Genomic DNA, 13,733 nt, shown 5'->3' with positions numbered 1-13,733 from the left:
TTTTGATATATTGGAAGATATATTTTGCAAATCTCATATGTGAACTACAAAACCAGTCTTAAGTAGCATGAATATATTTGTAGCAATAGCCATAAATACATTATAAATTGTTTACTTTTCTTTTATGCCAAAAATCATTAGGATATTAGGTAAAGATCATGTTCGATAAAGGTATTTTATAAATTTCCTACTGTAAATATATCAAAACTTAATTTTTGATTAGTAGTATGCATTGCTAAGATCTTCATTTGAACAACTTTAAAGGTGATTTTCTTAATATTTAGATTTTTAGTTTTTTGCAGCCTCAGGTTCCAGATTAATTGTATCTCGGCCAAATATTGTCCTATCCTAACAAACCATACATCAATGGAAAGCTTATTTATTCAGCTTTCGGATAATAATAAAATGTATCATCAAAAAATGACTGGTTTTGTGGTCCAGGATCACACATAGGTTTGATTTATTTATTTTTTTATATGTTATACATGTTTAATTATATATGTATAACCATATCTATTAACAGTCAAATTCGCTTTTTTTTTTTTTTCTTATTTTGTATTTTGAGATCACTTTATTTAAGGACACAAAAAGCTCACTTGGTTTTAAACGGTTATGCATTTCAATGTTGAAGAAAGTGATGTTTTACAGTCTTGTAAAGTGAAATATTATTAATATAGATACTTAGGTGCTTTACTTTAAACCTTAAAGAAATAGTTCACCCAAAAATAAAAAATCTCATTAATTACTCACCCTCATGTTGTTTCAAACCTGTAAGACCTTTATTCTTCTTCAAAACACAAATTAAGATATTTTGATGAAATCCAAGAGCTTTCTGATCCAACATACACACTAATGTAATTGCCATCTTCAAGGCCCAGAAAGGTCGTAAGGACATTGTTAAAATAGTCCATTTGACATCAGCGGTAAAACCTTAAATTTATAAAGCTACACAAATACTTTTTGTGCGTAAAGACAACAGAAATAACGTCTTCTGTGTCAGTCTTTGCCGCACATTCACTAGAGTACTACAACACATGCATGCGGTGCTGCTGATGCAGGAGTTCTGATGTAGAAGTAGAAGACGCACGCTGTACATAAGTCTTTGTAAACATGTCTCAAGATTTCGACAGAGAGGATGACTTGCAATTTTTTGCCCACAAAAAGTATTCTTGTAGCTTCATAAAATTAGTGTTGAACCACTGACGTCTTGTGGACTATTTTAACGATGTCCTTACTGCCTTTTTGGGCCTTGATTGTATCAGTTGATTTTTTTTTTTTTTTTTTCAAAAATATCTTAATTTGTCTTCCGAAGATGAACAAAGGTCTTATGGGTTTGGAACGACATGAGGGTGAGTAATTAATGACAGAATTTTCGTTTTTGAATGAACTATCCCTTTAAGTTAATGTAGTTCATTTATTTGTTAACTGATCAAAGTGTCTAATTCTTATCTGTCCTTCCTCAGTGCATCAGTACAAGTCAGCTGTGGAACGCTTTGAGTGGAACAAACTCCAGAGTGTCAAATCCATCGTTCCCATGATTCATCTCTCTTGGAACATGGCCAGGAACATCAAAGTGTCAGACCACAAACTCTTCGAGATGATCAAGTGAGTCTACTGCACCACATTTACGATTGTGGTTCTTTGAGAGGTCACATTGACAACGTTTATTGTGACTGAAATCTCAAACAGATTAACGAAAGTGTCTGTTGTTGTTCCTCAGGTATTGTTTGTTGAGGACACTAAAGCAGTGTCAGACGTTGAGGGAGGCGCTTATAGCTGCTGGAAAAGAACTAGTTTGGCACGGAAGGACCAAGGACGAACCTGCTCATTACTGTAGCATCTGTGAGGTGTGTATTCTTCATTAAAGCTTTTTTTTATTTGAATTGAGTTTTGAATCATTTAAAATAGCTTTACACTTAATAAATAAATGGTTGCTTTGGCACATTTGTTCAAAATTGGATTGAATAAAATTGAATTAAAATAATTTAATTCTAAACAAAATGCACTAGAAAATATTTTATTCAGAAACCTGTAAGTGGAATATTTGGTAATGTATCACCTGAGTGTATTTTTGTCTAATGTCTAAAGTGTTTTCTATAATAATTTCAAGTCAATAATAATGTCAACAAGAATTTAAGTATATTATTTAAAATATTTCTAGTTATGTTCAGCTCTCAAATGTTTCTTTGGCTTGAACTTTCACTTTGCAAATGTGACTTCTATTTAAAATGATTTTCCTTATTCTTTAATCATAAACAACTGATAGCTTCATGAAAAATGAAGTGGTTGGAAAAAAGTGGTTGGTTTACCCATGGCAATAATGTTGAGATCACATCATGGATGAAAAATATGCCTGTGATGTTGAATGTTAAAATATAATCATTTTTAGAATTTTTTTCATTCAAGGCTTTATTTTTAGATCCTAATTTCTGTTCTTTGTAAAGACTTAATTTTACACTGCCAGGTTTTTGCCAAGCTTTTGAAGAGTAAGATTTTTAATGTTTTAAAGAAGTCTCTTTAAAATCAGCTGTTTTCAACATGATGATAAATGTTTTCGAGCAGCAAATCAGAATATTAGAATGATTTCTGAAGGATCATGTGACTGGAGTAATGATGCAAAAAATTCAGCTTTGAAATCACAGGAATAAATTATATTTTTAAATATATTCAAATAGAAAACAGTTATTTTAAATAGTAAAAATATTTCAAAATGTTACTGTTTTTGCTGTACTTTGGATCATACAAATGCAGGCTTGGTGAGCATTAGAGACTTCTTTAAAAATATTAAAAATCTTACTGTTCAAAAACTTTTGACTAGTAGTGTAAAATCATATTTTTTTACTTTTTTGCCAAAAACAACTTCATATTTCAGTTTGTTTTCCATTTTCATTTGAGTGGGTCTTTTTTATTCATGCACGCTTCAATATATATATATATATATATATTTATTTATTTTTTCTATCCCAGGTGGAGGTCTTTGATCTGCTGTTTGTCACCAGTGAGAGCAACTCACGTAAGACGTACGTGGTGCACTGCCAGGGCTGTGCTCGGAGATGCAGCCCTAACCTTGAGAACTTTGTGGTTTTAGAGCAGTACAGAATAGAGGACCTCATGCAAGTGTATGACCAGTTCACATTAGTAAGTCTAAAAGCCTTAATCTCTGCATAAACCTTTTCTATCAGCTTTATATTTATATGATTAATGGTCTCAGGTAGCAACAAATTAGCATGTTTAATGTCTTCTGGCTCTTTCCACAGGCCCCACCCCTGCCCTCCTCCTCGACTTGACGTTAACATTAACGGTTCTTCGGATAACACCCTGGAACGCAACACATCTCTTTCTGATATTCAGGAGACCTGACCCAGTTCCACACCACTGGTTTCTGTAGCAAACCCCACAAGGCTGCTGGTTCTAAGCTGTTTGTCTATGCAACCTTGCCAAGTATGGAGTTTCGGCCCACTGGAGTAGGATCGTCTCCATCTTCAGGACTGTTTCAGCTTGTTCAGCACCACTTCTCTTTGAAACACAAACTACGAATAGACTATTGCTAAGGAAATATGGTTTTGTGTATATACCACAAATAGCAAAATCACTCAAAACTACTGACTCTTCCTTTTTATTTTACTATTGCTTTAATTCTCTCTTTTTTTGTTGTTTTTGTTTCTTTCGTCTTCTTCTGTACTTCATGTACGAGCTAATACATGGTTTTCTTTGAATCTTATTTCCTTTAAGTACTACCGTAGCTGGGCTTTTTTGTTCAACATTTTCTTTAGGTAACAAAAAAGAAAAATTTGTAATGTGAATTTTCTTTTTCTTTTTTTAAATATTTTTGTCTCTTTTCCTTAAGGGAAAAGTTAAGTTGGGGGGGGGGGGGGGGGATTGCACATAGACTAAGGAATAAACTTTAATTTGTGTTTTTTGTGTTATATTTCTAATCTTGTTGTAAATTTACACTATTTATAAATATTTATTGCTTGAAAATATTTGTTGATGGAATGCTGTTATTTTTTTTTTCAGAGTTCCTGCCATTAAATTTTATGGAGTAATGTCGTTTTGAACATTTCTCTTTTTACATTTTCTATACATGAATAAAACTGCTTAGCAAGCATTGTACAGAAACATGAAGATTGATATGGTTTATGGGTTACTAATCAGAGTTGTCTTTGTAATTAAAATATTCTTCTTTTGTGATGAAATTCATTGTCTCGTCTGTGAATTATATTTATACAATTTGAATAGACTGAAATATACGCATAATGTCCCAAGGTTTGTTTGCCAGCTGTGCTTTGATAACAGATCCTTCACTGGATATATACTAATGAGGTTACAGTGTCTATTTCATGTCATGATTGTCCAAACAGAAAACTGAAGTGCTATTTATTGTATATTGCCATACTGCCAGGTTCAGACTGTATCTGTGACTTTTATGCAGTCAGTAATGGGTCTGAAAGGGACATTCTAGCCAAAAATGAAAATTGTCATTGACTCACTTTCTTATAATTTCAAACCTTTATGACCTTCTTCTGCGGGTCACAAAAGACAAGTATGGACAAGAAATAAAGTAATACAAGTTTATTAACAATGTGGGTGGACTGTCCCTTTAAATGTGTAGTTTTGGACTAGAACCTGTCACTATAGAGGCATTCTGGATACCTGTATCCATAGAGAACGCTGCATGGCCTTAATGTCTGTAAGATGTCTTTTAAGGTTTGAACGGCAGCAAGTATTCTTTGGTCAGACTGAGATTGGTTTGCACAGATTGCGAGTGCATTGACTGCTTCTTTGGGAAGATGACCTGACTGCACATCATTAGGCACAAGCAGTTTGTTAATAACATGTTTGCAAAGTAGGATAAAACTCTGTGCGGCTCGAACAGTCTCACACGGAGGAGGTCTCACACAAGATCCACTGAGACAGGAGAAGACATCGAGGTGTTCTGGTAGCAAGTCTTTATCAGGAGGATATCCTGCAGGAAGGAGAAATATAATGAATTAGGTAGGATATAACACACGGCACCAGATTTGGTTAAAAAATTAAATGTTTTCTACATGTTGATAAAAGAATTCTCTTATCCTCACCAAGGCTGCATTTATTTGATAAAAACAGTAAAATTGTAAAATGATCCTTCAGAAATCATTCTAATATGCTGATTTGGAGCTCAAGAAATACAAATATCTCTCATAATCAAAGTTGAATTGCTCCATTGTTCTTTGATTAACAGGAGACTTAAATTACACTTAAAACATGGTGAAGTAAGCTTGTCTGTGTACATAGTAAAAGCAATATTTCACCATACAAACTATTTACAGGTTGCTGCAAATGTGACTAAGCCGTAACTGACCTTCCTGCAAGTCAATGATCCCTATGGTACTGGTATCCACAATGAAGACCCTGCTATCGTCCAAGGTACCAAACATGTCTTCTGAGACGCTGGTGTAGAAGAGGTTGAATTGGAGGCTATTGGAGCTCAGGCTCTGGGTGATGTGAAGAAGCTGGTAGGTGATGTCTGCGCGGCGCTCCAGCGGAGAGGAAAACAGGCTCGTGAGGGGTTTGCTCCCTGCCCAGACCATCATCCTTCCACAGGAGCCATGGTAGCGGAGGAAGGGCCAGCCCTCCGTGCCTGGAAACATCTGTAGGCAGAAAAGGCAAAAGCAGGGCTGAAAACAGGAAGCGAGGGAGTTTGAGGAGGCAATGCCAGTGTGTATATTTTCATTTTCTTTATGTGTATATATATATATATATATATATATATAGGCCTATATAAGTACAAAGTATTGGTATGGGGTGAAAGAAATAATACAAAATATAAACTTTTATCTTTAGCATATATTTTGCATTTCTGACTTTTACTTTTATTTCTCACAATAAAAATGATAGATATATTATCTATATCTCAATAAAAAATAATTTTTTTTTATTGAAATAATGTTTCCAGTTATAGTAGACTATGCTTTTATCCAAAGCGACTTACATTGAATTTATAATATATACATTTTGATCAGTGATGGCAAAGAGGTTAAAAAAGGTTAAAAGCTAGTATGCCTAGTAGCAAGGGCGTAGATTTGCTCTGGACATTGGTGGGGACCTATGACTTCCGCTCAGAGTTGCTTTTTTTATAACTTCAGGCGCTCAGAGCCAGTGTTGCCAGATCAGGTTGACGATTTCCAGCCCAAAAGCTCACCAAAACCCGCCCACTTCAACAAAAACCAGCCCAAATGTTAACTGCCAAAATAATGAGAATTTTTTTTGCCATGTCAAGGTTGATAAGGACCATTTTTATCTCTTTAAAAAAAGAATAATGACAAAATAAAATAAAGATAAATCAATTTCACAGGAATATGGATCAAAACAGTCCGAAAATATGTGTAAAATGTTCAGAAATATTTTCAAAGTGGAAATTGACCAATGACTTTAACCCTTGGAAAAACGCATGCATCATTTTCAATGTCCACAGTAAAAAATATGCTAATTTCTGTGCAAAAAATGCACAAATAAAGTGATGAGAAACTAATGTAATGTAAAACCCCGTCACTCACAAGTCATCACGTCTCACTTACGTAAAAGACGTAAATTGATTGACAGGTCTCTGTTAAACTAAACCAGTAAGGGTTACGTTAAGCGACAATGAGTTGATGACTGCACTACACATTATATTACTGTGATACTTTGAGCTCGAACATACTAAAATAACATGACTTATGATAAAAGTGAAGGGAAAAAAAACAGCTGATTGGGCGTCTTTTAATTTTTTAAAGCAGCCCAAATTTTGTCTACCCGCCCAATGCGTTATTCTCCGGTCCAAGCCGATCAAAAGAAGCCCAATTGGGCGGAAACCCGCCCAATATGGCAACACTGCTCAGAGCGCTTCTGCAAAAACGCGAGGCGCCCGGGGCGCATAAGCAGCGCGCAGAACGCTCACTGCCAACAGAAAACCATTCAAAAAAGGCGCCTCTCACTGCAAAAACATGTTCGGTGTGATCGCGGCCTAAAAGCGCTCGTCAATGCCAAAGTGATTGAGATGGCCAATCAAATTAAAGTAGGCGGGGTTAACGGAAGCAGAGTGCGAATTATGGAAAACAAACGCCAGTTTGAAAGCGAGGTAAGATTTTATGGAAACATTTAATATTTAACCACTGTTTTACAATATAATTGTGAAAGGATCAGCAGTAATATCTGTGATGCAAATTGCTTAACTTTTTTCTTACACATGACCGTTTTTAATTGAAATTCAAATATTTTGCGTGTTTTCACAACGCGTCATCAATTGACCTTATGCTGGTTGTGGCTAGAGGGTATACAGCTCAGACCGGAAACTAACAATGAAATTAATTGTTCTACCTATTAGATTGTGTTTTATTAACGTCTACACCTACCCCAACCCTAAACTTAGCCCTTACTATAATACAAAAAAAGTATTATTGTTGTACAGTGTGACAAAAATAACGTTAGACTGATGTGCGCATGCCCAGTAGCCATAGCTGTATCCCTTCTAGACTTTACCCTTATGCACGGAGCGTTCTTTAGAACTTCCGCATAAAGATAAGCCAGCTCGTAAACTTCCGCTGAAGCTCATTTTCTATGTGCTATATATTAGGTGGACGCTATTGAGACTCATCTACTGCCTCGTTCTTATCAGAAACTGAGAAAATTTATAATTGCAACATTATAAACAATGTTATGCGGCATGAACATTCAGTTTCATATTATTTAACAACATATCATTTAAATGCGGAGCCTGGCAATCCCGTACTCTCTGTATCTGCATAGTTGTACATTTAAATGCTGACAGCTAAACACTATCATAACGTGTTTAAGCTAACATTAACTAGCTAGCGATACTTCTCTTCAAGGACATCTTAATCGTATTCTTGATAATCACTAACTTGCCTTCATAGTCATGAACACATTTTTAAAATCTTGCAATATTTTAAAGCCTTTTTTTATTTTCTAACTCTACAGCTGTGAAATAAAATGTACTTCAAGGACTCACTTTTCATTCATAAAAACGGCATCGGAAAAAAAAAGACTTTTCACGGAAAACAACGTCTTATGGAATTACCCATATAAACAACTGACTTTTATGACTTTTAAAATCCCTATATATTTTTCAAGACGTCTTGCTTTTCTATTTATTATAAAATTACTAGTATAATAAATTGTAGTACTCAATATGAATTTGAAATATTTTATAAAATTTAATAACTACATCTTTTAAGTTTTATCTTGAACTGTAAAAGCTATTTAATAGCCTATATTTAACCAACACAAACTTGCTACTGCTGTAGTTTTGTTACTGTGAAATTAGTCTGAATCATTTAAGATCTTTTTTTGACATCAGCTTGTCATTTGTTTGGTCTGGTTATTACTGTCAATCATAGCAATGACTCGCGCATATTTAGCCGATTTACTCGTGTATTTTTTTAAACTGGCATTTGTCATTCTTGAAACGGTGTACATGGACGTTTGGTCCTCTTAGACAAACAACACTTTTCTTTGATTGTGAATGGATTATGTAGAGAAAACGAACAAAAGTGCGCTCATATTACGGCACAGTACAGTTGACCGGAAATGACTTAGCTGGCTTGAGTAAACAAGGAAGTAATTCGTGCATATGGTCAATTGGCCATGTTGGCAGCACTGAACGTAAACAATTCCACTGGACTGAACCGTACAAAACTCGCATATTTTGCTGATTATTGTTGTTGAAAATGACCAATTATTGTTATGTTTTAGGCTGTACTAATAGGTCAGACCTAGAAAAACATTTGGAGTACTATAGACTGCCAAAAGTTATAACAAATGAGTGCAAAAACTGTTTTGAGGAACACTTGTTGTAGGTATCTTTACCACCTATTAACTTTAGTTGGTCAAAATATTGCACCCTTTCCTGCTTACTAAGTCCTTCTATATAGCAGCTTCCACATTTTTTTTGTGGTTTAGACAGCATAAATTAGCAAAACAATGTATTCAGTAGTACATTAACCGTGCAATCCATGCTGTTGTTTACATCTCGCCAGTATGGCCGTGCATCCAGGGGCCCATTTCAATAAGAGGGTTCAACCAACTCTGAGTTTAAACTTAAACTGTGAGTTGAGTTACCCTGAGATGGGAAACTGAGTTTTTCACCAAAACTATGAAAAGCCCTGATCAATGGAGCTCTGAAATTATGATCCAACATGGCAACAGCTCCCGCCAAAAAGACATCCGAATACTTTGAGTCAATGCTTAACTAATATTAATTGTCATGATATCCCACAGGCAAAAAAACAATTCAATCAGGTAAAGCTTTAACCATAAAAGGTTCATGGGTGTAGGCTACATGACTTTACAAACATTTGACATATTAAATAAATATAATTCAGTGTCTATTTCAATGTGCAGCAGCTTTTTCCACATAGTCTAATGCTCTTTTCTAAATGTTTTCTAATCCAAACTGTTGCATTTCTTAATTAGAGTAATGAAATTAACATTTGATTTCTACTCAGCCAACAGCAAGAAGGCTTATGAAATGAAGATGGCTATACCAAGTATTAGAAGAATATTAAAATCCAACATGAAAAAGAATAAATGTTGCTCATAAAGAGCATTAGAGTAAGGCACGCTTTCTTTACCGCTCTGCATACAGTGGCTGCACAGATGTGCTCTACATCCCTGATGTTAAAAAAAACTACCATTTAAAAATGCTACTGCTCAAATAAATACATGCAGCATGCACTTGGATATGGCAAAAAATAAGAAATAAAAATAACCCTGTATATATTAATAAAATAATCCTATGTATAAAAGGACAAACTATGTTTTTTCACTGTGACAGTGTCTGCATAATAAAAATAGGTGTAATGAATGAATGCACAAATGCATTGCAGGTGCATTTTGCAGTTTCCAATCAAAATATCTAAAGATTCTTAAAACAAGATGCATTTTTTACATAAGAAAAAAATATATGAGGAATTTAGTCGTTTAAGTATATTTTTCTTATTTTTCAAATTATCTGCCAATGGGGTAAGAAAAATAATGTTTCCATTTGCATTAAGATTATTTTTCTTGTTTTAAGTAAAATGCACTAAATTTAAATTCCAAAACACTCACTAAGAAAAGCATTTTTGCAGAGTAAATGAATGAATGATGTATTTAAACATTGCTTACACTTTAAAAGCGGGGAGGAGACCGAAAGAAACTGTGGGTTTACAGAAGAAAACCTGCTCCTGACCAGGTTAGGTTCACAGATGCTGAGTACAAGTTACCGGGCTTGACTTACCCTGTTTTCTCAGGTTTGACAAACCTCCCATTCTGAAATGGAAAACCCAGAGTTTCCCTCATTTCAGGGTTGATATACTCAGAGTTTTCACTTAACCTCCTTTCTGAAATGGGCCCCAGGTAACTGACCAAATGTTACCCTGGACCACAAAACCAGTCATAAGTAGCACAGGTATATTTGTAGCAATAGACAAAAATCTATTTTATGCCAAAAATCATTAGGATATTAAGTAAAGATCATGTTCCATGAAGATATTTTGTAAATTTCCTACCGTAAATATATAAAAACGTAATTTTTGATTAGTAATGTGCATTGCAAAAGAACTTCATTTGGACAAATTTAAAGGCGATTTTTCTCAATATTTAGGTTTTTTGCACCCTCAGATTCCAGATTTTCAAATAGTTGTATCTTGGCCAAATATCCATGTCTTATCCTAAAAACCCATACATCAATGTAAAGCTTAATTATTCAGCTTGCAGGTAATGTATAAATGTTCATTTAAAAAAAATTACCCTTATGACTGGTTTTGTGGTCCAGGGTCACAAATCGTGATATAAGTGCAAACCCTCTATTCTGTGCTTCATGAACTGAATGTGTTGAGGGAAGAAACGTTTTGTGTTTTTGACATATAATACATACAAATAAGAGTTACTGTATGCATGTTTTAAATTATTTGCAAATAGTTCAAAATTATTACTTCCTAACTAGAATTACACCTAGAATTTCCTTCACGATTCTTTTTATACTTTGTCTAACTTATTTTTCAACGCAGAAGTAAGCTGTTTTCTGTGAATGTGCAGGACTTCCGGTTCATTGGCCTCTGCAGGGAAACAACGAGAAGAATAACAAAGTGCAGTAAACGGTAAAACTATTTGCACTACAAACCAGTGTGTTCCTAATTAAGCTAATACATTAAAATAATATGGTAAGAAACACCTGTTTGCAATATCAAGCAGCAAAACAAGCTGTTTGTACAGCTAAAAAATTGTCCATTCTTACAGTAAAAATAAAATGCATAAAACAAATTGGCCCCCCAGTGTTAAAGAGATGGTTATGGCTGAGTTCATGCATTGAACCCACAACCTTGATGTTGTAGCTCAATTGCTGCACAATGTGCAATAATCATGGCGGCCAACTTATTGTTATACCTGCAGTATGAGAGGTTGTTGATTGACAGCCAGGGTATAAAGAAGCCTGAGTTTGTCCTTTTCACTGAAGTGCTTCATCTGGACGCTTCCCACGTCAGTCACTTCAAAGTAGCGTCGCACAATGCGGTCCAGCAGCCTCTGAGATGGACAGCGCAGCATCGGGGTGACCAAACCCTAGAAAATAATTTAGAGTTGTTTGTGTTTCTTCAACTATAGGTTTGTTTACTTTGCACTTTAAAGCAAAATGCTTTGTTGTGGGGAAAAATTGCAGCTGTGATTTAGAAATTAAACAAACATAAAAGTGCCCAAAGTTGAAGAAACGACAGTAAAACATCTGTTTAAAGTTTGGCTACAAAGGAAGAAAAACACTTGTTACCTTCATCTTCACCAAAGCTTTGCTTTTTCTTTAAGAACCATTGATAATCAAGAAATAATTTGCCACATTGTAAGTGCTAAACTGGCACCTCCTAGTTTTCAAATGAATAACCCTTTGAAATTTAATTGTTCAGACCTTAAATCCTGAGCCACTGCTGACCTCAAATAGACATCAGAATACAGAGACCGAATGCAGACCTTCACCATGCTGGGAAGCAGTAGGTTGGAGCGGACCCAGCTATGGAAACGTGAAGTGGCCCTGAGGACGGCTTCAATGCTGCAGGATTTCCCTTTGCCTGCTGAGGTGCAAATGCTATTGTCTGATATCTGGTGCAGGTGAGGAGACATCAAGTGGGACAGCACCACAGGTCTCCAGCCCGCTGTGTTGTCTGTGTAGTTTCCCTCATACGAGCGCACATCTGCTGAGGAGAGATTAGACTGAGCAGTCAGCCATCTTTCAAACCTGCGGTGAAATAATCAGTGTCCACATTAGCTTCCTGTTTTTGCTTTCATTGCTCATGCTCACTCAGATCAATGATTAGATACAGTGAGCTGCACATTTTGAAGACAATATTGATGTAGAAAAAGATTTCTACTTATGTTTCAGTTTCAAATAGCATGCAATGCTCTTATGTAAATAGTTTTATACATACAAGCAGAAAGTTAATTAAATGTACCTGAATATAGTATTTTAGGTCAGTGAAGATATGCATATGAAATAAAAAACATTTACAAGAGCTAACAGAACATCTTGAGACATTTTTGTATTTGGACATTTCGGATACTTTGTTCCAGGGATCCTATGTTTGTATTGTAGCAGAAATATCTATTTATGAAAAGAGAATGTTCTTTTATTGACTTAATAGCAAATATACTAGTTTACCTTATTTCATCCTTGAAAAACTTCTTGCAGATGGATGTTCCAATGCAGGCATTGCATTTATCCAAACCCAGGAAGATTCTTCTGAACTCATGGAGCTTCTCCTGTGTTGCTGGTGAGGGGTCTGGAGTACCAAACGCCAATATGAGGTACAATGTCCAGACCTCTGACCATATCCGTGCCATCACTGAATCCTAAACCTCAGAATCACAGCACCATAGTGGCAGCACAGTATGGTTAAAAACCCTCCACACTTAACTTGAAGACATTAAACAATGAAGTGGCACCCCTTGAGTTTTAGCTGTAGATCTGTTATATCCCCTGCACTAAACACCTCACTTAGACAGGAAACACATGGTGAACAAAGATAACCCTTGTCGTCATGGTGATACTTCCTCTTGCATACAGCCTAATTTCAAAGCTATACACGCAAACGTTGAAAACCCATTGTGTTTTTCTGAAATGGTGGTTTTTAAGCCCTTCTGTGTATATGTAAATTATCGATTTCATCTGCACAGCTTATTTAATGCAATATTACATTTTAAAGATTGCATTTTGAAGTTGATTTAAAAAAAAAAAAAACTTTTATATAAAATAATGTCACAAATATTGGGCTATATGCTACTATATCACGCTACTTATCTGCAGTATGTACACTGTCCACAGTATGACTGTTTTTTTAAGGTACTAAACAAACACTTTAAACAGGCTTCCAACCATAAGATTATGTCTAATGATCTAGAGCAAATAGAGCTTTGAAGATAGCCAAGCAAATATTTTTCTTTCTTTCTTTGAGATCAGTAAGGTTTTTCATGACTTTTAAGTCTCCTAATCAAAGTTCCATTTATTTGATCAAAAATACAGAAAAAATCTGTAATATTATGCAATGTTATTAGAATTTAAAATAACAGTTTTATATTTTAATATACTTTAAAATAAAATGTATTTATGTGATGCAAAGCTCAATTTTGATCAGCCATTACTCTTCAGTTTTTCCTTCGGGAAATCATTCTAATATGCTGGTTTATTATCAATATAGGAAACAGTGCTGCTTAATAGTTTATTTAAACCT

The 13,733-nt window shown here is 34.9% G+C and overlaps 2 protein-coding genes across 3 annotated transcripts in view; one reads left to right on the top strand and one right to left on the bottom strand.

Moving 5' to 3' along the window:
- Positions 1-3,813, top strand: part of kdm6a (lysine (K)-specific demethylase 6A) — a 76,889-nt gene extending 73,076 nt beyond the window's left edge. For both annotated transcript variants that reach the window (XM_073846155.1, XM_073846154.1), the window contains 4 exons: positions 1,464-1,605; positions 1,721-1,847; positions 2,968-3,138; positions 3,258-3,813. In XM_073846155.1, coding sequence (XP_073702256.1) covers positions 1,464-1,605; positions 1,721-1,847; positions 2,968-3,138; positions 3,258-3,287 — 470 coding nt within the window. In that variant the 3' untranslated portion in view covers positions 3,288-3,813. The remainder of the gene's footprint in view (positions 1-1,463; positions 1,606-1,720; positions 1,848-2,967; positions 3,139-3,257) is intronic.
- Positions 3,814-3,879: 66 nt separating this feature from the next.
- dipk2b (divergent protein kinase domain 2B) lies at positions 3,880-12,977 on the bottom strand. The gene is made up of 5 exons (XM_073846156.1): positions 12,665-12,977; positions 11,980-12,244; positions 11,407-11,580; positions 5,342-5,630; positions 3,880-4,966 (listed from the first exon to the last, which is right to left on the bottom strand). The coding sequence occupies exons 1-5, from the start codon at positions 12,844-12,846 to the stop codon at positions 4,620-4,622; spliced, it is 1,257 nt and encodes a 418-aa protein (XP_073702257.1). The 5' UTR covers positions 12,847-12,977; the 3' UTR covers positions 3,880-4,619.
- Positions 12,978-13,733: the final 756 nt, after the last annotated feature.

The sequence above is a fragment of the Garra rufa genome, chromosome 8 (assembly GCF_049309525.1).
Source record: "Garra rufa chromosome 8, GarRuf1.0, whole genome shotgun sequence".
NCBI classification, from domain to species: domain Eukaryota; kingdom Metazoa; phylum Chordata; class Actinopteri; order Cypriniformes; family Cyprinidae; genus Garra; species Garra rufa.
This window is presented reverse-complemented; position numbering and strand designations above follow the sequence as displayed.

Coding starts and splice junctions, on each gene's coding strand:
- dipk2b (XM_073846156.1), bottom strand. CDS start 12,846: ATGGCACGGATATGGTCAGAGGTCTGGACATTGTACCTCATATTGGCG. Junction 12,245..12,664: donor TTTTTCAAGGATGAAATAAG/GTAAACTAGTAT, acceptor ATTTCACCGCAG/GTTTGAAAGATGGCTGACTG. Junction 11,581..11,979: donor TGCTTCCCAGCATGGTGAAG/GTCTGCATTCGG, acceptor ATTATTTTCTAG/GGTTTGGTCACCCCGATGCT.